Raw genomic sequence first — 21,613 nt, forward strand, 5'->3', positions numbered from 1 at the left:
CTCTAAACTGTACCTCCTTTTATTTATGCTGGTAGGTGTGTAAGGAAGGAGTGTAAAGCTGTGGAGGCAGCCCACCATGGAACAAGGAGATGACTTCAACACAGTGATGGTCCCCCCATCAACTCAACAGAAGAAACCAGTAGTAAGACCAATATCCCTACATTACAACCTACACTACGCCTGACAGGTTATACAGCGTACAGGATGGTGCCAGTCATTTTTCAAACAACATTTTAACATAAAGATGAGCAACAATAGGGGGGGAATAATTGGAACAAAGGCTGTTTAGCACACAGGTTTTCAAAGTGGGACTGGACACACACACACACACACACACACACACACACACACACACACACACACACACACACACACTGTATATGCATGTACACACACCCACACCCAGAGGCTATGGTTATTTGGTGGTTCTTGACATGGAAAGGTTTGGGTAACTCTGGTTTAGTACATGAGGGTTGTTGGAACATGGGTGGTAACTGGTAACAATCCAGTAGCATCTACCGTTGTGGATTGTTGAGACCAGATTCTATATCCCAAAGCCTGGAGGGATGGTCACACTTCGAATAGCCAGTTCCTGGAAAAGGTCTGGAAGAATATTTACCTACAGTATGCATCGTTTTGATTTGATTTGAGCTATTGATTTGGTTAATCAGAAACATGTCTAATATTACATGAAATATCTAACATAAGCCAAACGGGTTGCATGATTGCAGCCTAATAGTGTACCGTACGTCACGTAACAAAAAGAACCAACCTACAAGCTTGCACGTGCTTCAACATGATGCGTTGTAAGCTTGTAGATCTGTTCTTGACATGATGCCCTCATTCGAGTATGAATCAATCAAGTGACACAAATAATGATGATAGGAATTATCGTTCTTTACAGTATAGTTCACTAAAAAGATGTTAACTAGTACTATTTCCTGCTTTGGATCGTCACTCTGAACTGGCAGTTCATTCCCTCACACTGAATCAGGAACAGTAGACTACTGACTGAAACCACCTCAAATCGTTCAGTAAATTGCTGTACGATTTTAGGTGGTCTCGGTCAGTAGTAACATGTAATATGGTCGGATGCCATAATGAGTCTTGTACTCCAGTGCGCTATGCCTTTATATAGGTGGTTTAGCAAAAATGGGTTGTGTAATTTGGAATGGAATTCTTTCAGTCTACTGCATGTTTAGACACAAAGGTATACTGTAGCTAGGCCTACCATTCTATATATAGAGGTAAGAAGGAGGCACTGGAGCAACTCGGATGTATTCAACTGCCTTTTTTTTATTAAGGTGCAAAAAGAGTACCAAACGGGATACCGTTTCAAAGTGAATTACATCTTCATCGGCTCCTGATGAAATTGAATTGCTCCAGTGCTGCCCCCTTACCTCTGTTGATTACTGTCCTGCTCCTGTGATGCACCGGATCGGCTGCCCAAACTGACCTGGCTGATGCGTGGTGGACGTGGAACCCACCTTTCTTTTAGTATACCATTCTTTGCGTTATTTTTGCTACACTGCCTGTCTTTGGGCATTGCACACTGGACTAAAACACTCAATATTGCAATGAATTATTGCTATATATGCCTGTAAATTGTATTTTTGTACATTTGTATGTATAAATGTATTTTGGAGGTTTTGGAAAGGTTTTGGAAATCATCTGTAAATATGTGTGGGAACCCTGAAGTTGGCTATCAAGCAACAAAAAAGGGAGGAAAAAGGAAGTATGATTGTTGCGACCGTCAGGTCACAGTTACTATCAAAGCCTCCACCGCCTGTCAGTCCCTCGGTCCGTCTGTCACGTCACGTCACACTTTTGCCCACTCATATCTCCGCCACCGTTGCCCCTATCCATGCCAAACTTTGCACACACACTCCTTGCCTGCCAATCTACAACCTCTTACTGGTAATGCTGTGCTTAATAATAAAAACATTTGAAACAGAGGTTGGGCTTTCTGGTGACATTGGACTTGATACCAAGTGATGTAAATCTTTGTCACTCAGTTCTAGGAGGATGTACTGTATAAGGTTGTATACCTTGTTACTAAGGTAATGTAGTAGTGAGATCTTGCTTCAGGAGATTAGGGGTGGCGTTGTTGTAGCAACCGGTGATACTTCTATCTGGTCACAGACATAAATAGGATTAGTCACTACCAGCTGTAGTGGTCTTTAAGATTTATTTGGGGCATTCTTGCTTCATTTCAGTCAGACAGGAGAGAGTGGGTGTGACATTCAATAAATAGCCTTGGGTTGGTTTTGAACACAGGCCACTTGCGGGATGGACTTTAGCCTTCTTAATCATGCAGTGAGCCATCAGGATGCCTCAGCTTGTAGCTGTCAATGACTTAGGTTGTCTTGCACATATTTAACAAAGTAAATCTATCAGGCTAAGCAGGCAAATGAGTATCCTAGGTTATGTGCACTCTGGCTGCGTTTACATGCACAACATTTATTCATTCAGAATTAACTCATTCCAAATAGAGATTCATACCCAAACGTTTACAAGGAACCTGAACAAAAGTCTATTCTGATTCAAACGGTATATACCACCCCTCCAGACCGGAATGAAAGTTCATTCAATTCTGAATGGATATTCTATCCCATTCTGAGGTGTTTACATGAGCATTTTCATTCTGAATGAGCAGTCATTCTGTATACAAGTGGAATATACCTGCCCATGTAAACACAGCCAGTGTGAGTCCAATAGGGGAACCCTCAGATGAAGTTGTGCATGATGGTTTGTGTCTGGGTAGCACAGTTGGTAGAGATTGCACCTTTGAACCACAAGGTCATGGGTTTGATTCCAGGCACCACCAACTCAATGTATGAGTAATACAGCTTTGGTGAGGCAAGTTGTGCGATAAGTAGGGGAGCTAATGGTAGGTGTGACACTCCACCTCAGCAATATATTTCCCAAATCAAATCAAACTTTATATAAAGCACATTTAAAACAACCGAAATTGACAAAAGTGCTGTACAGTCTCTCTAGCTCTTCCTCAGACAAGCCCTCCTAAACAATACAAGCAAAAGTATATTCATGTAAAGTGTCAACATAACACGAAAACAAACAAAAATAGCTTAGGTGGAACTAAAAGCCAAAGAAAATAGGTGAGTTTTAAGCACAGTTTTAAAAACATTGATGGACTGATCTGAACTAATAGGGTACGTAGGCCAGGCTGTTACATAGCTTGGGGGCTGCAGATGCAAATTCTCAAGCGCCCCTGGTTACCTTGTTGGGATTGAGCTCTATCAGCAGTTGCTTGTCTGCAGATCTCAGCACTCTAGTTCCCAGGGGTCTAGTGCATTGTAACTGGGATAGACTCCTGCGTTTCTCAGTTGATAACGACAATAATCCTCAGCAACCTTCTTATTTACTTAATTATGAGAGTGAGATGGGATTATTACCTGTGGACCTCTGGTAATTTACCCCCGACATCTTCAACGACTTTAAACGGAAACAAAGCCGCAAAGACTTTTTTGGGGGTGTTCCTTTTAGACAGGATGTTTTGGCTGTACTACATCTTTTTTGTTTTGACTGTACTTGTGCTGTTCTTGAAATTAGACATTATCCATTATCCAACGTCAAATGACTGAGTTTGCATTTACTTGAACATAATTTATTCAGCCTAATGAAAATAATTCTGTTCTAACTAACACTAAATAAAACATTTAATCAGAACATACTGAACATTTATTTTGGGACATGCCCAAAGTGGCTCAGCCCGTACATTTTCTAAATGGACCCCATGTGTCCTTGGAACAATATTTAGTTTATGCTCTTCTTTCTACTAATGAAAAAATCTGAATGACACAACAACCATTCATGACTTTTTTTCTTTTTTTTTACAAATTGGAGTGAGTTACCACTCACCATTGTCTCGGAGGAGGAGAGACATTATAGAGGGAGTTAAAAGCAGAATTTGGGATCATAAACACGCCATCAATAAAACATGTATAGTTTTAAGTGGACATGGTGAACGAGCCAATTAGACGACTGTACCAGAGGCGCTGGAGATTGCCAGGCCAGAACGTCCGGGGCAGGCATCGCATCTCCCACATTATAGGACTGATAGATGGGTCTCACATTCTCTTCCTGACCCCTGGGCTAGAACAAGCATGAAATGATGCACCTTTGCATAATGTGCATCTGGTAAGTTGATTAGACAAGTGTCGGTTGCACCAGCGGGTGTGATCGCATATGCACAAGCCTGATACCACATTGCCTTGCTCATTCTGTAAATTAGGAATTTCTGAATAGGCCTAGTTTAGCATATTTGCATACCGGTATACAGTATTATTGCCCCAGGCCATGGTCAGAAGGCCACCCGGGCCATTGTTGACAAAATAGTTGACAAAAAGTAGAACATCATCTTCTATTTTTGTAATGCTTTTGTTTGTGACCAATCACTGAAAACGTGCAGAATGTTATTCCAACAGGAGAGAATGATAAATGATCGGAATAAGTGTTGCTTATTATGGCCTAATAAAGGTTAATTATAACCTGAATACCGATTGACAACTACCTGTACTTAGGATAAAACCATATTGGACCAGTGCAAATTGAGGTGAGGCATTTTTATTCTGACTGAGCTATCGTTCCGATTATTATTTAATGTAATATTAGAGTCCATGCTCTGTCATGCTGTGTTTCTGCTGTGTGCAGAGATAAGCGGATTTGCACCCAAAATGCTGTCAAAACTAAGACTTTGATGAAACGAGGCAGAAAAAAGGGACAGAGACGGATAAACCTTTACTAAAAATTAAGAGTGGGCCTGTCAGACAAAAGGGAAGCGCAAGGAGACAGGTTGCAGATGAGATTGCCCTATGATGGAGATCATTAGGTCTTGGGGTAGAGGCCCTAGGCTCAGAACCAAGTTTATAAACATGTTTGAGTGAATGTCATGTCACTGGAGTTCAAGGTACAGTATGCCATGGTATGTACAGTAACAGAACGATATTCAGCTCAAATGAGTCCAATTCTCTTAATGCTCATCTTCTTTGGGGGTAGAGATTCCTGCCTGTACTCCTGGGGCTGTTTTGGCAATTCTCAAACTGAACCTGAAATCTGAAATCCACTGTATTAGATCTGATATATTTCAGGTTCAGCTTGGAACTTTCTCACTCCCTCTCTTTACGTGTACAGAGTGAACTCACAGCACTGTGTTCACTTACCTCTTCCTTCCCTTGCCCATGGTAATTTGTCTCGCAAGGTATCAATTCAGATTCAGCTCTCTCTCTAGGTCATCCCGGTTCTCCATACATCCGGCCAGCTACTCTTTTTTTGTTTGCAATTTATCACAGTTGCTCAAGCGTGGGGGGAAAGAAAACATTATATTACAGACGTCTGGAGATTCATGAGGCCAATACACACCTGAGCACCTTAATCGATGCCATTCTCAAGTACAGCACTTTATCTCACAGACAGAGACTTGCGCACACCTGTGCTGTACATACAGTACTTGTGCATGTGCGCGCCTACACACACACACACACTACTGTCTGTGTTTACACATGTAATTTCATCCAACACTAAGCAGTGGTTGGCTCTTGTTGTTGTGGTTTGTAGTAAATAACCAGGCCTGTGTACTTACTGTACTAAAGTATGCACTTCTGTAATTGCCTAATACTAGGTACAGTGGATTACTGAGGTTATGACAGTATCCATGCGTGATGTACAGTATATATACTGTAAAGTAATACCTGACAGACACGTATTTTTTGTCTCCCATTCTCAGTTGTCATGGGGCCTGAAGATCAAGAGGAAGCTGAAGGTGGTGGTCCCCTTCCTGGCCAAGTTCAGGCCCCCCGTGGGCCAATGCTGCGACCAGTGTACCCCACTCAGTCTGGTGAGAGTATGGGCTTCTTAGGGGCTGTGTCCACCTATAGGTGTTTTTGAAGCGGTGAAAGCCGCTTCCAAGGTGTGGCTTTGTCTGTCCCGTACATGTCCCGTACATGTGGGCCATCTGATTGGTCAATTCTGTTTATCCTGTACATGTCCCGTGCATGCTTGACCAATTGAGGATTGGTCAAGCTTCACATGCCAATTTGGCCCTCCAGACAAAATCATTCATTCATTCAGAATTCATAAAAATATAGAACCAAAGCACATAGAAAGTATAGATCTAGAACACAGAATGTATAGATTTAGAACACATAGAATAAAAATTCACCGCTTCACTTCGAACCGAGGTTTGATTTTTTCCCCTTGAGTGCAGTTATCAAACATTTTTAGATCAGTGCCTTGAGTTTTCAGATGGGTAAAAAAAAAGAAAAAAAAATGTTAGACACCACTTAGATGAGTGGCGGGCGGTTTCCATTCACAAGGGAAGTTGCAGTGGGTTAGAATGATAGGCAGTAATAAAGTGGTAATGACAGGTGATAGCATCCAAGGGACCTATTTGTTTCTGTACAGTCTGCTACAGGAGCTCTATGACTCTCCGTCCTGACAGGCGTAATTGGGTGTGGAGGCAGTGTATGAGTGGGGTCCACATTATCATGTTACATAGAACTGCAGATTCAGAGATAAACGCCGTCATAGGGTGGGCTGACCTGTCACACTAAAGCCCATTTAGCAGATCCAGAGATGCTTTAATAGACGGCCCCATTAAGACTGCATCCTACAGGGGCCGCTAATGTTATAATGGCATCTTTCATGTGATTAATGTGATTCTTTGTGACACAGTGTAATCTGAGCTTGTGTGTGTGTGTGTGTGTGTGTGTGTGTGTGTGTGTGTGTGTGTGTGTGTGTGTGTGTGTGTGTGTGTGTGTGTGTGTGTGTGTGTGTGTGTGTGTGTGTGTGTGTGTGTGTGTGTGTGTGTGTGTGTGTGTGTGTGTGTGTGTGCGTGCGTGCGTGCGTGCGTGCGTGCGTGCGTGCGTGCGTGCGTGCGTGCGTGCGTGCGTGCGTGCGTGCGTGCGTGTCTGTCTGCGTCTGTCCCTCTCACGCCATGGCTCAGGACAAGAAGTCCGGACTCTGCCCCCCTTCCCTTGGCTTCCAGAACCTTCTTGGCATCAACGAGACCCACACAAGGTATGGTGATGATATTGGCAAGTACAATGCCAGTTGAGATTCGTCAATTAATTATTTTTCATTTCATATGCATTAGGCCACGGAGCCTCATTTGATAAAAAATAAAATCCTCTGTTAATTTAAGTCTGAGAGTCTACAAATGGAACCAAATGGACCAGCATTGTTTCCATTTGTACACAGTTAAATTAGATTAGACAGTCCCAGAGATTCAGCGCTCAGAGTTATGTAAGTGTCCATTTGGATCCTAGCTACAGTATGCATAATTTAGCTGAGTACCTCCTGGAAACCCCTCAAGGAGTCCTAGGGGTCCCCAGACCCCATGTTGAGAACCAGTGCTGAAATTCACACACATTTTCTAACTAGTCCATGTTGTATATGGAAGGTACCGTGGCTGGCTGGTGCGGAGGGTGTGCTGTATGCTGTTTGTGAATGGATGTAAGGTCTACCCGAGTCCAGTCACCAACAGGATGGAGAGAATCTGCAAAAGCAACAGGTATCGTGTGTGTGTGTGTGTGTGTGTGTGTGTGTGTGTGTGTGTGTGTGTGTGTGTGTGTGTGTGTGTGTGTGTGTGTGTGTGTGTGTGTGTGTGTGTGTGTGTGTGTGTGTGTGTGTGTGTGTGTGTGTGTGTGTGTGTGTGTGTGTGTGTGGGGGGGGGGGGGGTCTATGATGTGGGTCCAAATATTGTCAATCATCTTAAAACTCTCTGAACGCCAATTACGCACTATACGTCTTTGATCTGTAGTGCCAATTACGCACTTTACATCTTTTTAATTAATCAAAAGTTGTATCTTTCATAACCTAATTGTAATTTCAAAAATCCGCTCTAAACTCATGCCGTTAGCCTCCGCGACCGGACCGATTTGACTGTAGCACAGTGAAACACAGTCCGACGGGAAACACAGTCCGGATGGTAAAACCGAACATTGGTTCCTACCACCTTAACGTTAATAATAAACGTTCGTTTATACACTTCCCGTGCTTCCCAGACGAAGTAAGAGTACTCATTCGAAAGGAAAAAATAACGCCGTTCTAACGGTGCCATCCATTCGGCGATTGAACGAGCCCTTGATAGCGATCGCCGGCTCGGAACTGTTATAGCATGTTAGCAAAAAGGCCTGGCCAAAATGTAAACAGATAGGCCCCGGTCCAAAAAAATAAAAGTGTCTCTTTCTTCTTCTATTTGACGATCAGATAGTAGGAGAACACCACCTGGTGGTTTTCAAAGGCCATTGCACTCTAGAGAACACAGTCTCAATGACAGCATAAACATATCATAATGATCAAGACATCTTACACATGTTCTATTGAAGCCCAAATCTAATGATAGGATATATATATATAAATATAAAATGTTTCCTTTGTAAGAGGGGTAGTGTGGCTTTCGATAGAAGCATAGTTTTATATATGTAATTTAAGTACAAAATATGATTTTGGCCCCCATAAAAAGGTAAAATTAAACAAAATAGCTGGCACCAGTTTTGTAGATTCTTATTAAAGGGTGGCATTCAGTGTTAATCTCTTTCTGCTGCGCTACATGAGAGAGAAAACGGAAGTAGCGATTCCATTCACTCCTTGCATGGTATCTCTATAGCAGGGGTTTTCAAAGTGGGTGACGGGGCACCCTGGGGTGACGGGGCACCCTGGGGTGCCGCGACGGCAGTCCAGGGGTGCCGCGAGATAATTTGATAATATTTGGAATTTATTTGGACACTTGAAACAATATTTAGTATCATTTTAAACTTGAAGTACAAAGTTATTTTCAGTCAGTTCTAACCAAAATGGCTATTATCTCAACGTTTTCCTCGCAACATAATCACTAAAATATTGTCACTGTCGGGCTAGTCTGGTAGGATTCACCTTGAAACATGGGCTGCAAATTGTTGTAGTGTTTTTGGTTGGTTTCTTTTCTGAATGTTTTGAAGGTTTGCACAGGGCTCTACTTCCTGTATTGTCCCAGCTCAGATTCTGAGCCTGGGACAACTTCCTGCCCCAGGAATATCATAGTTTTGGCCCAGAGGTTCTTCTCGCCCCCCTAGTGGCGAACAAAAGAACCTCTGGGAACTCAGATTGCTGTCGGGCAGAAACCTCATATCTCCAAGTTTCAAATGTGTACGTCTTTTGCTAAAGCAAAGCCCTGCTTCATCATACAAGACTGTCACACAAAACTAGTGAAAACAGACGATCTACAAGCATGTGTGCTTGTAGATCTGCTGTTTTCACTAGTTTAGTTAATTTGATAGATGATAAATACAAAACGAACGGTTTTGGACATACAAGGTTTCTGACTGACAACGACAATATGCTATTAATATAAGGTGCTGGGACTGAAAATTATAATGTAGGGGTGCCTCTGATTAAAAAAATATTTATGGGGTGCCCTGTGACAAAAAAGTTTGGGAACCACTGCTCTATAGGCATGTGATCAAGACAGATCTGTCAGATTTTTCATATTCCATCCTGATTGGCCAAAATTTGCTTCCAAAGTTTGCAGCATTGGTCTGTTTTGAGCAAATGCCTCAAATCATGAACACAGCGATACTTCTCACCTGTGACTGAAATTCCATAAGGATATTTTAATGCTTATGTTGACTTTCCTGACATCTAACCAACATTATATTCCAGATGCCTTTCCTGCTTACCCTAAATCCCCCCTTCTGTAACCTGTAATAAAGATACAATTCCCAAGCATGTACTGTAGGACTATTTTACTATACACAGCAGAGTAACATTGAACTTTGTTTTTTCCTTCAGTATACTATAGGAAGAAACCAGAGCAGATGGCCAGTGCTGATATAATTTCCTATCTGTTGTCTTGGCAGCCCTTTCCTCTGTAGTAGTGCTATAATAAACAGTTTGAAAGAATCTCATTTTTAGTGAAGAGGTACCAAGGTCCTCGCTAGAGGTTAGAGCAGCCAGTGAGCTGCCTTCAGCATCCAGATGAGGAACACCCATACTTCTCTATTTTGCAGTTTTTATATTTTGCATATTTATACCGTCTCTCTAACTTTCTAGGGTGGTCCAGTGATTTTCATATAAATCATACTCTGGTTCTAATCAAATCACATCAGTAACTCATGTTCTGGTTTCAACCAATAAAATCATAGAGATTGCATTTCTACTCTTCAAATCATTCCCTGATGAATCATTTCCCACTATACTAACATGGTTCGGGTACATTTTTATATTCGGTAAAGCTACTTCATTCCCGTTTTAATGGCTCTGATACACATTCATCACCCTGTTACTTGATTAAACTTGATACAAAATGAAATTGTTTTCATTTTGCCTAATATTCAACGCCTTCGTTATCTTAAGTTATGTTTGTGTGTGCGTGTGCGTGCGTGCGTCTGTCCGTAGGCCCAGCTACTCTATCCCTTTCTTTCTTCGTACTCTGAATCTTACCCTCTCTCTTTTCTAATTTAATTTTCCCTGGCTCTGCACTTTCTATTCTCCATGGCCTATTCTCTCATTCCCCCGAAACCTCTTTCTTGACAACAGACGTGTGTGTGCACGCTCTCTCTCTCTCTCTCTCTCTCTCTCTCTCTCTCTCTCTTTCTCTCTCTCTCTCTCTCTCTCTCACACACTCTCACACTCTCACACTCACACTCACACACACACACACACACACACACACACACACACACACACACACACACACACACACACACACATCCATCATGCGTTTGGCCAAACGCATGATCTCCTGGCGGAGATTAAAAAGAACACTATTTCTAAGCCTGTCTCCTCAACCAAGACTTGCTGCAGGACCCCGTACGTTTTGTCCTTCCGGTTATCCTTTATCTTATACCTCTCCTGAGATAAGAGAACAAATTTATCAAGTGCTGACACCGGCCAAGAACACACAAACCACTTCATCTCTGACCACACGCACCCAAACTCCACAGTTTAGGAGTGGGAAGAAAATAAATAAATTAAAGTAACTGAATCAGAGGTTGCGCTAGGATTTTTAACAGCCGGTCACCGTGACCGGCATGATTAAAATTTATCGGACATCTGATAAAAATACCGGACATAATAATTTTAATGCATGGATGACAAGCAGGTGCAAAAACATAGCCAATAACAACAGTTTAAGTCCTGCTGTATAGTTGGGACTGAACTAATTGAATGTAAAGGAGTAGTAGGCTGTACAAAAAACATACAGCTTCCGAAGCTGTATGTTTTGATGATGATCGATCATCTTGCATAAGGAAATTAATTATATTGGACTACTCACGCAGGCTGTGTGTTTGCACAGATACTGCATGGTTTCATAACAAGTTGTTTCTGTTCTGCATCATATTTCAGGCCAACACATAATAATGTACAGAATAATGAGAAATAGTCTGAAAGTGGGGTCTGCGCAATGTTTCATAGGTTGATAGATTAATCTGGCCAGAAAGGAATCAATTATAGACTACTCACTAGTATGGTCGAGTGGTCACGATCATCCTGCATCTCTGTTATGCAACTTTGGGAAGGTTGAAAAGGCTTTGGTGGTGATCTTGTACAGTTTCCATAACATCTCCTCATAAAGAACTTCAATCGAGTGTATAAAGTTTGTTTTATATGGGTTGTAGTTGTCCTGCGTGCCTTCAATAATTCCCATGGGTTCACAGTGCGCATTGCAAAATGACGCTGAAATGGACTGCTGTCTTCTCTCTCCCCCAGCGCCCCGTTCGCAAATTAATGTTTAGGCTAAACAGTTCTGATAATACAACTTATTTTTGACTGTCCATTCATGTACTATAACTTAAACTGCGCGCTCATATTCCAAAACCAAGGCAGCTCATAGAGAGCATAGCGACAACATAACAAACCGACAACTAGGCCTACCCAGCAACAACTATCATTTCCTGTCTTACCTTCACAATAAAGTGTCTCCCGTTTACCTCCCAATGCAGCTTATTTCACACAGGTTATTATTAACAGGAAAAAGTGTAACTTAACCCGTGTGTGTTTGTGCAACCAGACGTGCATGTGAGAGAGAGTGATGAGGGAGAGAGAGAGAGAGACATTGAGAAAGAGAGAGAGAGAGAGAGAGAGAGAGAGACTTGCGGTGAACTGCCGTGTCATTTTCAATCGGTCCTTATGTCCGATGAGGTTTATATTTTCCGGTCTTTGTCATTATAAATCGGTCAAATCCGGCAATTTCCGGTCTAACGCAATCTCTGAACTGAATACAGGTCTACGCCAGGGCATAATCTCGGCCACACTTTTGGCCTGGTGGAGACAATAAAAATAAAAAACTACTTCCAAGAAGTATGCTGAGGTCACATCTGGCCCAAACCGCATATTCCTCAATATCAAACAGAAACAAAACGACCTTAGTGCCAACGTATTCTCAAAATGAAAAGGACCCCATCACATCATCCACTCCATCATAGCAAAGAGTAATGATATGAGCAATAAATAATGATGATAATGGTGGGCATACAGTGGTACACTTCTGGGTCCTAATTCAGACAAGATCAAGTATACAGCTAGGGGGGAAATGCCCCAGACTGCTGGAGCCAACCCACATAAAAATTGGTTGACTACATTGAATGTTGCCCGTCTCTTGAAGGGCAGAATCGCAAAGAAGATCTGCAGTAATTGCTCAAGTTGTCGAGCCCACCCACCTCAAGGCCTCTTGGACATGATGGAAACAGACCACACATGCTCAATGCTTCAATGAACTCCCCTGTCTTTGTTTAGGGCTGAGGGAGTTATGCAGCTCGGTTCTTGGGGTGAGGGCAAAAACACTAAGGCCTGTGACTTCTACCAACAGGTCTGAAACAGACTTCATGTGGTCCAGACTGTTATCACTTTTCTCTGGCACGTTGACTATTTGCAGATTGGAATGCCTTTTGGGGAATTCTCTTCCCAGTGGTCTTCATGTTGGCTCTACTTTGACTCTATGTATGTGAGTGAGTGAGTGAATGAATACATGTTTTCTGTGATAAAAGGAAAGCACTTCAGCCGCCGGTATGGTGGTCCGGGTACCCAAGGCTGCAATGCCAGCCTGTCATGGGTTTGAATATATTATACCCATTTGTTTTTTAAAACATTTTATTCCACGATTTTGCAACCCATTTTTCACCCAGTGCCAATTATCCAATGTAATCCTGGGCGCTACACTCCCTCTGCTAACCTGGGGTGAGCAACGGACTGACCTTATGCTTCCTTTTATGCATGAGGAGTCCAAGCTGCTTCTTTTTACCTGACAGGGGAGAGATTCCCCGGCTGGAAGTAGCGCGTGGAAGGAACACGTTATTCCAACCAGTTCCTTTCCCTTCCATCAGGCACCCCGGCTGGCAGGGGGAGGCAGTATAGAGAACAGGATTACTGTCTGTGTTTTCTTGCTGAGACTTCAACTAATGCCTGTTTTGTACAACGGTGTCGCAGCCTCGCAGGGAACACGGCTGGGTAACATGTCCTTAGGTCGAACTCTCTTTCGTCCGACCACCTAAACCTAACCCTAACCTCAGTAAAACTATGCCTAAACCTAACCCTAACCTCAGTCGACCCAACGGGAGTTCGACCTATGGGGCAGTCCCCCACAGCTGACCTATTATGCCCAAACAGCCAGTGTGAACATTAAATCTACGGCAATTTACCTATATCTTGTCTGTAAATGAACCAGTAAAAAATTGATATAATAATTGCGACCTACTATCAAAACCGGCAGATCCTGTCCGTCAGTCCGTAACGCCTCAATGTCTATTCATGGGTTGCATTTGTAGTCCTAAACGGCCATGTTGAGGACCAACACTAATTTCAATTTGTCTGACTGGCATAGAACTAATGTTCTAATGTTCAATCAGAACACTGTGTTGGTGCTCAACATGGCCGGTGTAGGACTACAAATGCAACCCATGAATAGCTGATCTGTTGTGACATCACATTGTTGACTGAATGACTAAGACAGCCTCTTCTGGCAATCATATATGGAGATCCCTGATGTCATCAATATTAAGCCCATATTGGTCAATGCCCATATATGGACGGTCCATATGACAATGTTTGTATCATGCTCTGGTAGCTATAATACAACCTAAGGGTCTACCAAGGTTAAATATCACTTTAAAGAAGGGCAGAGAGACCAGACAAGTCTAAACAAGCGATCAATGATACAGAAACGTTCACAGATAGAGAGAGAGAGAGAGAAACGTTCAGAGAGAGAGAGAGAGAGAGAGAGAGAGCGTGATAAGCGATGCAGACAGAGATATAGAGAATGAAGGGTAGCGTGAGGATATGGGGTGGGGACATTTGAGAGTCTAGTCTGGTTCCATATGTTCCTGTCACTGAGCCCGAGCCTTGAGTAGTTTTTATGTTAAATTCAGTTCAAACTAGAAGCAGTGCTCTTCCGAGCACAGGTCTCCACCAGGCCACACAAATCGGCCTGTTATAGCGCCACCATGAGGCTGATTTAAAAAATGTGGGGCAGAGGTTCTGAATTAGCATCCAGGGAGTGTGTGTGCTCAGTTTGGCAGCGATCGGGCCGACGGCGCCGGAGATTAGCTGGTAACAACCAGGCCACACAAATCGGCCTGTTATAGCGCCACCATGAGGCTGATTTGAAAAATCACACCTGTGTGTGTGTGTGTGTGTGTGTGTGTGTGTGTGTGTGTGTGTGTGTGTGTGTGTGTGTGTGTGTGTGTGTGTGTGTGTGTGTGTGTGTGTGTGTGTGTGTGTGTGTGTGTGTGTGTGTGTGTGTGTGTGTGTGTGGATCATGTGTACCGATTTTTGTGACATTTGAAGAAAATATGTAGGAAAAGGAGCAAAAAGTGTGTTTTGGAGAAAATTCAAGATGGCGGACAATCTATCATGGCGCAAATGGGCGTGGCCTATATGGGGAGATGCGTCATGGCCCAAGGAATCCAGGGAAAAAATAATTTTAATTTTCCGACCTACGGTTCAAGAGTTACAGGCCAAAACGTAAAGTGGGGTGTTATGGCGCCACCATGCGGCCAAATGACACAATTATTTTTCATTTAATCCTTGAAATCATTATGAACCTCCTCTCCAAGTCTTGAAACTCTAGCCCCTATGGTTTGCGAGAGACAAATAATTGAATGTGAGTTTTTGCGATTCCCATTATAAGTCAATGGGGAAAATTAATTCACTAATAAATTAATATCAATTAAACTATAGAACCTTTCTCTTAGAAAAGTAATAGCCCACGATTCCCGAGTAAGCCGGTCGATTTGATATGGCGCGAGTGTGTGGTGGCAAAACTGTGGGACTAGTGGCGTGCCGAAGTTTAGGAAGTTCAGGCTACATACACACACACACACACACAGACACACAGACACACAGACCCACACAGCCACGTATAGGGAGCCTGTGCTTCACACAGCTCCAAAAATGTGGGGCAGAGGTTCTAGATTGGCATCCAGGGAGTGTGTGTGCTCAGTTTGGCAGCGATCGGGCCAACAGTGACTGAGATTAGCTGCTCACAAACTGCGAGGACGCACGCACGGACGGACGGACGGACGGACGGACGGACGGACGGACGGACGGACGGACGGACGGACGGACGGACGGACGGACGGACGGACGGACGGACGGACGGACGGACGGACGGACGGACGGACGGACGGACGGACGGACGGACGGACGGACGGACGGACGGGAAAACATACTCTCCCTCAGCCTTCGGCTGGTGGAGACAATGAATGGAAAGGAGGCTGAATTTAACCTCTGTGTGACAGGCCATAGTGGTGGTGTTGCTTTTTTCCCATTGTTGTCCTACTGGAAGCAGAGGACAGAGGAAGGTGCTTAAGACTGCGCCTGTGCCTTCACAAAGTGTTAAATCCCCTCTGTGTCTTCCATGTCTTTCAGGGTTCGTGAGGCCCTCGCTGCGTTGCCAGAGGTGGAAGAGGACCCAGAACGATACAGCTGCCTCTCACCCTATCTGTCCCTCATTAACGCCTGCATCTCCCCACGCTTCTTGCGGTGTGTGTGTGTGTGTGTGTGTGTGTGTGTGTGTGTGTGTGTGTGTGTGTGTGTGTGTGTGTGTGTGTGTGTGTGTGTGTGTGTGTGTGTGTGTGTGTGTGTGTGTGTGTGTGTGTGTGTGTGTGTGTGTGTGTGCGCGCGCGAGTGCGAGAGTATGTTTTTGTGTATGACTTATAGTTCTGTTTTGTGCCTGTCTGGGTCCTCCGGCCCTTTTATTTATTTATTATATATATATCTTTTTTAAGGGGTGGGTGGTTAATCATCCGGTGCTGGTACTGGAATTCTGTGAAACGCCAGTGAAATGGAATCTAAATCTAATCCTGTCTATTGAGTTTCAAGTCTTTTCTCTATCCCATTTTTTTTCCAAGTCATTGGAACCCTTCCTCGAAATTGTCCCCTGCACTTGTCTTTTTCAATGCTCCTTTCTTCGTTTTCTCGCTTTCTGTCTCTCTCCCACCCCTTCATTGCTTCTGTGTACATCGCTCTGTGCACCCCCTCACACACATTTTCATTTTATTGCTCTCCATCTTGCTCTCTTCCAGTAGCATCAGTTAATTTCTTAAAGCCATCCATCTTTTCGGTCCCTCCGTCCATCACACGTTGCCACTTCTTTCTTTCCGTTTTCACTTCCTTCCACAGTTCAATTTGCTTTCTGTTTCAATCTGCATTACCTCTCTCCTTTACCCCCAAGTGTACTTTTATATTCTCCCCTCCTGCTCTCTTCCCACTCTCTCTCTATCTAGTCATCCATCTCTCCCAACCTGTCCACTCCTACCTTCCACTCACCCACCCTCCAACGCCTCACTCTTTTTTTTCCATGTCCAGATTTGTGGGCTGGGCGATGTTGAAGATTCTCGGCTCAGTGTTCTGCAGTGTTCAGGTTAATCTCAACCACCTGGCAGCTTTGCACAGAGAGACACAAAAGGTATACACACTCAACATCCCAAAGTAAAAAAGAATGTACATAAAAAGGTGGGGCCCACAAAGCCTTGTAGTTTTCTATTCAAAGATGTTACTATCTATGCTAAATACTCTTATAATTGGAACTGGAAGCGAGGCAAGCCTATTTCTCCCTCCTCAATACACAGAATTGCACAAGTAATTGTTCAGTGGTGCATTGTTGAAGTTTTTTCGGTTCCATTCTCGTTAGAAATGACTGCTTAGGAAATGTAAGCACAAACCTTGCTGTTGGCTATAACTTTTCCAGCCAATAAACATCCACAGACTTTGACTAGGAGAGGTTAAATAGGTATCATTGTAACATTTCAGTGTATTTTTGTGAGCAGTCAGGAGTGGTCTATAATAGTTGACTCTAATTACATGCTTGGCTAAAGTTTTATACAATTTGAGTTTTTAAAAGAACTTCGAGGCATTTTCTCCTCTTATAGAGCTATAATTTAGGCATGAATGACTGCAGTAGTTTGTTTGCACCTTCTAATTTCCAAAACATAATTCAAAAGGTAAATTTATGCGGCCATTGATAACAATCTTAATGTTCCGTTGCTGGAGTGTGGTGATTTTAGATTGGTTTGATGACTCATACCTAGTGTTGTACCCGAACGCGTTCAATGAACGATCGGTCATATTTTGGGCGAACGTGAACTGAACGTTCTTTATTTCCGTTTGAACGCTTGATTGAACGTGTTTATTCTGATGTCCGTGAACGGCACTCGCCGGGCCGTTCGCGCGGGCGTCCGCGGTCGTCTGTCCTCTCGCCTTTCTTTGCATTTACATGCTCTATACAGCACCCAGGCGCAGACCTTGTGAGCGTTGATATGTGAGCGGTGCTGTCTGCACTGAAGCTGGGTGCTTCTCTTCACATGAAGCGCATAGAGCTGCGAATCTTTGGGTATCCCACAATTCCATTCAGAATCGATTCTTGGGGTCACAATTCGATTTTTCTTAGATTCTTTCAAATCCAAACGAAATTATATTCCGATTTAAAAACGATTCTCGATTCAAAACGATTCTCTATTCAATTCATAGGATATCAGGATGAAAGCAGGCATGAAAGCAGTACATTTATGTAGCTTTTATAATTGTAAAGGTTTTATCAACTTATTGCAAATTAACATGTCTGATTCATTCATAATTGCACACATTCTTTTAACTTGTACAAACACAACATAAAATCTAATAAAAAAAATTAATAGAAGAATCATAATGAAAAAATCTTAAAATAAAAATCATAATATCTAATAATGATATTTAATAAAAAAAAAAAACGTTTTTTAGAAAATGAGAATCGATTCTAAATCTTACCATGTTAGAAATGCGATTCGAGTTCAAATAGATTTTTTTCCGGCACCCCTACTGTCCTCTCCTCCTCGCTATGTCTCCCGAGTAAAGCCTGACTATGTCGTATGACATGTGTTGCATGCTGAAAATGACTGATCTGTAAGCTCACAACACGTCGCATCCACGAGTCGACGTGAGCTTGTAGATCAGCTATTTTAACCAACGCGGAAACATGCAAATGTGCGTGACGGTTAGAAACATCTGCCTTCACAATAAGGGTGCAGGAAGACTGGAAATGATTGCTGTGTGTGGTTTTATATGGGCTGTGTCAATAATTTTAATAAATAATAGCTTGCAGCAATGTCTAAAAAAACTAACTACCCGTATTTTCCGGACTATAAGGCGCACTTAAAAGCCTTTAATTTTCTCAAAAAACTACAGTGCGCCTTATAGTCCAGTGCGCCTTATATATGGATCATTCATTGACATTGACATTCCCTTTAGCACAGCTCCATCTGTTGGATGCATAACGCAACGTTAGCGTCTATTATGTGCGCCTTATAGTCAGGTGCGCCTTATATATGAAAACAGTTTGAAAATAGACCATTCATTGACAGTGCGCCTTATAGTCAGGTGCGCCTTATAGTCCAGAAAATACTGTAACTAAAAGTATAAAACAAATATGGTTACAAAAATTACTAAAAACAATGTTAGTTCATTTTGGGGAACCATAACTTTATTTCAAAATGTGGAATTATGAACTATGAAATGAACTAGTTCATTTTAGAAGTTTTGAACTTGAACTTGAACTAGTTCATGTTGAAAGTGAACTTTCCCAACACTGCTCATACCTGAATTTACTTAAGTCAATCTCTCTTGGCATCGACTCTATAGGCGAATGGGACAATGGGGTGCCCGTTGGCCTAGTGGTCCAGTCGCATACCACATAGGCTATGATGTCCACACAAGATATTTCAAAATTTAATAGCCGGCTCTCGAGTGCCGCAGGGGTAACATTCCTTGCCACCACCACGGAGACTAGGGTGTTGAATCCTCATTGGCACTCGCATGTTTTTAAAAGTATTAATACTGCAACATAGAAATACTCTGTTACAAGTAAAAGTCTGGAATTTAGAGTTTACTTAAAGGAGCTATAGTCAACTTTTTCTTGAAAAACGGATGCTAAAATAAAAATAATGTTTCGAAAATATTTTATAAAAAAATAAGCTTCATATATGTGTTTCAATAAAAAAAATGACCACAAAAAGCGGAAAAATAATGATAACATAATCATTTTGGTCCTTTGTTTACATTTACAGGGTCCGAAAAATGTAAACAAAGGGCCAAAATGATTATTTTATCTTTATTTTTCCGCTTTTTGTGGTCATTTTTTAATTGAAACACATATATGAAGCTTATTTTTTTATAAAATATTTTCGAAACATTATTTTTATTTTAGCATCCGTTTTTCAAGAAAAAGTTGACTATAGCTCCTTTAAGTAAAAGTACAAATGTATTGGCATAAAAATGTCTACAAGCTCACAACGCATCGCAATACGACGCGTTGTGGTTTGTAGATCTGCTATTTTCAAACAGCCTAGGTATAAAATATGACAAATGGTAGATGTATGTTTTATGTATTATAATTTATATCTGCAAAGTAACTAGTAACTAACGCTTTCAAATAAATGTAGTGGAGAAAAAGTACAATATTTGGATCTGAGATGTAGTGGAGTAGAAGTAAAAGTATTGGAAATTGGAAATACTTAGTAGTAAAGTAAAAGTACCTCAAAATTGTACTCAAGTACAGTACTTAAGTACACAACTGCAGACAGAGGGGGCATGTGGTTTCAATACCACCTCTAGGAGTCACAAGTCTCTACACCCAATGTACACTGACTATGATCATGCTTATGTTTGAACATGGTGTTGGTTATGGTCAATCCATGGCTAGGCACCACTCGGCTGCAGATCAGGGAGACCGTTCCACCCAATTGCACACCTTGTTTGTGCACCCCCAAGGCGTAGGGTGGCAACCCTCTCGTCCACTGGGTTAAAGTCCAATGTAGCGGCACTCAACCAGGGGCTCGAGTTTTCCAGAGAAAAATAAGGTCCAACCCCTGTCAAGGAGTTTGGTTCCAGAAGCCCTGCTCTGCATGGAGGCAAGCCTCACCAGGTCTGCTTGGTAGCGCTCCACCTCCCACACAAGCTTTCCCCTTCCCCTTCAGCAAAATGACATTCCATATCCCCAAATCATCCTCTGCTGCCCAGGTCTGGTCAGGTCACGGTTCTTCCTATGGGTGGTGGACCCACGGGATTGACTAGAGGCCATATGTCTTTTTCAGGCCGTGCCTGGCCAAGCTCTGTGGCTAGCCTGGCCACCAGGCGCTGTTTGTCGGGTGCCATGTCATTATTTTGACAGTCCATTATTCTGGTCTGACTGGACCCCATTATAAATATCCCTAACCCTAACTTCACACTAATGTAACGTTTGTTGGACTATTGGGACATTGGAAAAATGGGGGATTGGAATTATGAGCGAACCCCGTCTGTCAAGCACTACTCCTGAGCCTTGTTCCAGAAAAGGGCCCTGGGCTTCCCCTGGGCTGGGTATCCTGTCTTCTTCCTCATTCTTTTATGGGGTCTTCTTGAACCATTTTAGGTCAAGCCCCTCCCCCGAGATCAATTTGCCATGGGAAACCCTACCAAGAGCACCAGGCTCCAATATGGCTCATTGGGGCCCACAAACGGCAAAAAACTGAGTAGTTAGTGAGCACGCCTGGGGAGCCCGAGCGCCTGGTTGTCCCAGGTACGATTCCAGTCCAGGCCAGCAATGTGTCGATGTGTGTCCTTGAGCAAGACTCTTAACCCCTAATTGCTCCCTGAGCGCCAGGCCGCCAGCTCCCCGAGCGAATGGCTGCTCACTGCTCCTAGTTGTTATAAGATGGGTAAATGCAGAGGATGAATTTCACGTATGTGCATTTATACATACACTATATACAGTATATATTTACATCTCTCCACCACGATAAGGTAATGGTTCCTTGGAGATGTTTAGGCAGCAGAAAGTGTTCTAATAATGTCCTAATAAATATTACATCAGGATTTGCGATGCAAATTTTCTGTTACTTATTTCCGTTGGCTGGCACCTCACCACTACAGGTAGTAGAGCCTAACCTCTCTATTGCATGAATTGCCCGATTTATTAGCAATATTATTATTATGATTATTTATAATAGCAAAACATTATCATTTTCAAAAGGCATTATTAGTTTAAATGTAAGTCGTGAAATCTGTAAAATAATTTCCCATCTCTTCAGAAAACAAAGCAACCTGCAGCAAGCCAGAAACATGCACCCTGTCTTCCTAAAGAAACTTTACAATGTGAAAGGTCAAA

At 42.6% G+C, this 21,613-nt stretch overlaps 1 protein-coding gene across 1 annotated transcript in view; it reads left to right on the forward strand.

The window, feature by feature from the left end:
* The window catches only part of gpat2 (glycerol-3-phosphate acyltransferase 2, mitochondrial), a 71,623-nt gene that overhangs the window by 29,597 nt on the left and 20,413 nt on the right, over nucleotides 1–21,613 (forward strand). Inside the window, exons 2-7 of the mRNA XM_080738650.1 lie at nucleotides 36–142; nucleotides 5,747–5,857; nucleotides 6,965–7,038; nucleotides 7,421–7,531; nucleotides 15,865–15,978; nucleotides 16,804–16,903. Of these exons, the coding sequence (XP_080594776.1) occupies nucleotides 77–142; nucleotides 5,747–5,857; nucleotides 6,965–7,038; nucleotides 7,421–7,531; nucleotides 15,865–15,978; nucleotides 16,804–16,903 (576 nt within the window). The 5' untranslated portion in view covers nucleotides 36–76. The remainder of the gene's footprint in view (nucleotides 1–35; nucleotides 143–5,746; nucleotides 5,858–6,964; nucleotides 7,039–7,420; nucleotides 7,532–15,864; nucleotides 15,979–16,803; nucleotides 16,904–21,613) is intronic.

Source organism: Nannobrachium achirus, assembly GCF_963921795.1.
Source record: "Nannobrachium achirus genome assembly, chromosome: 12".
NCBI lineage: Eukaryota > Metazoa > Chordata > Actinopteri > Myctophiformes > Myctophidae > Nannobrachium > Nannobrachium achirus.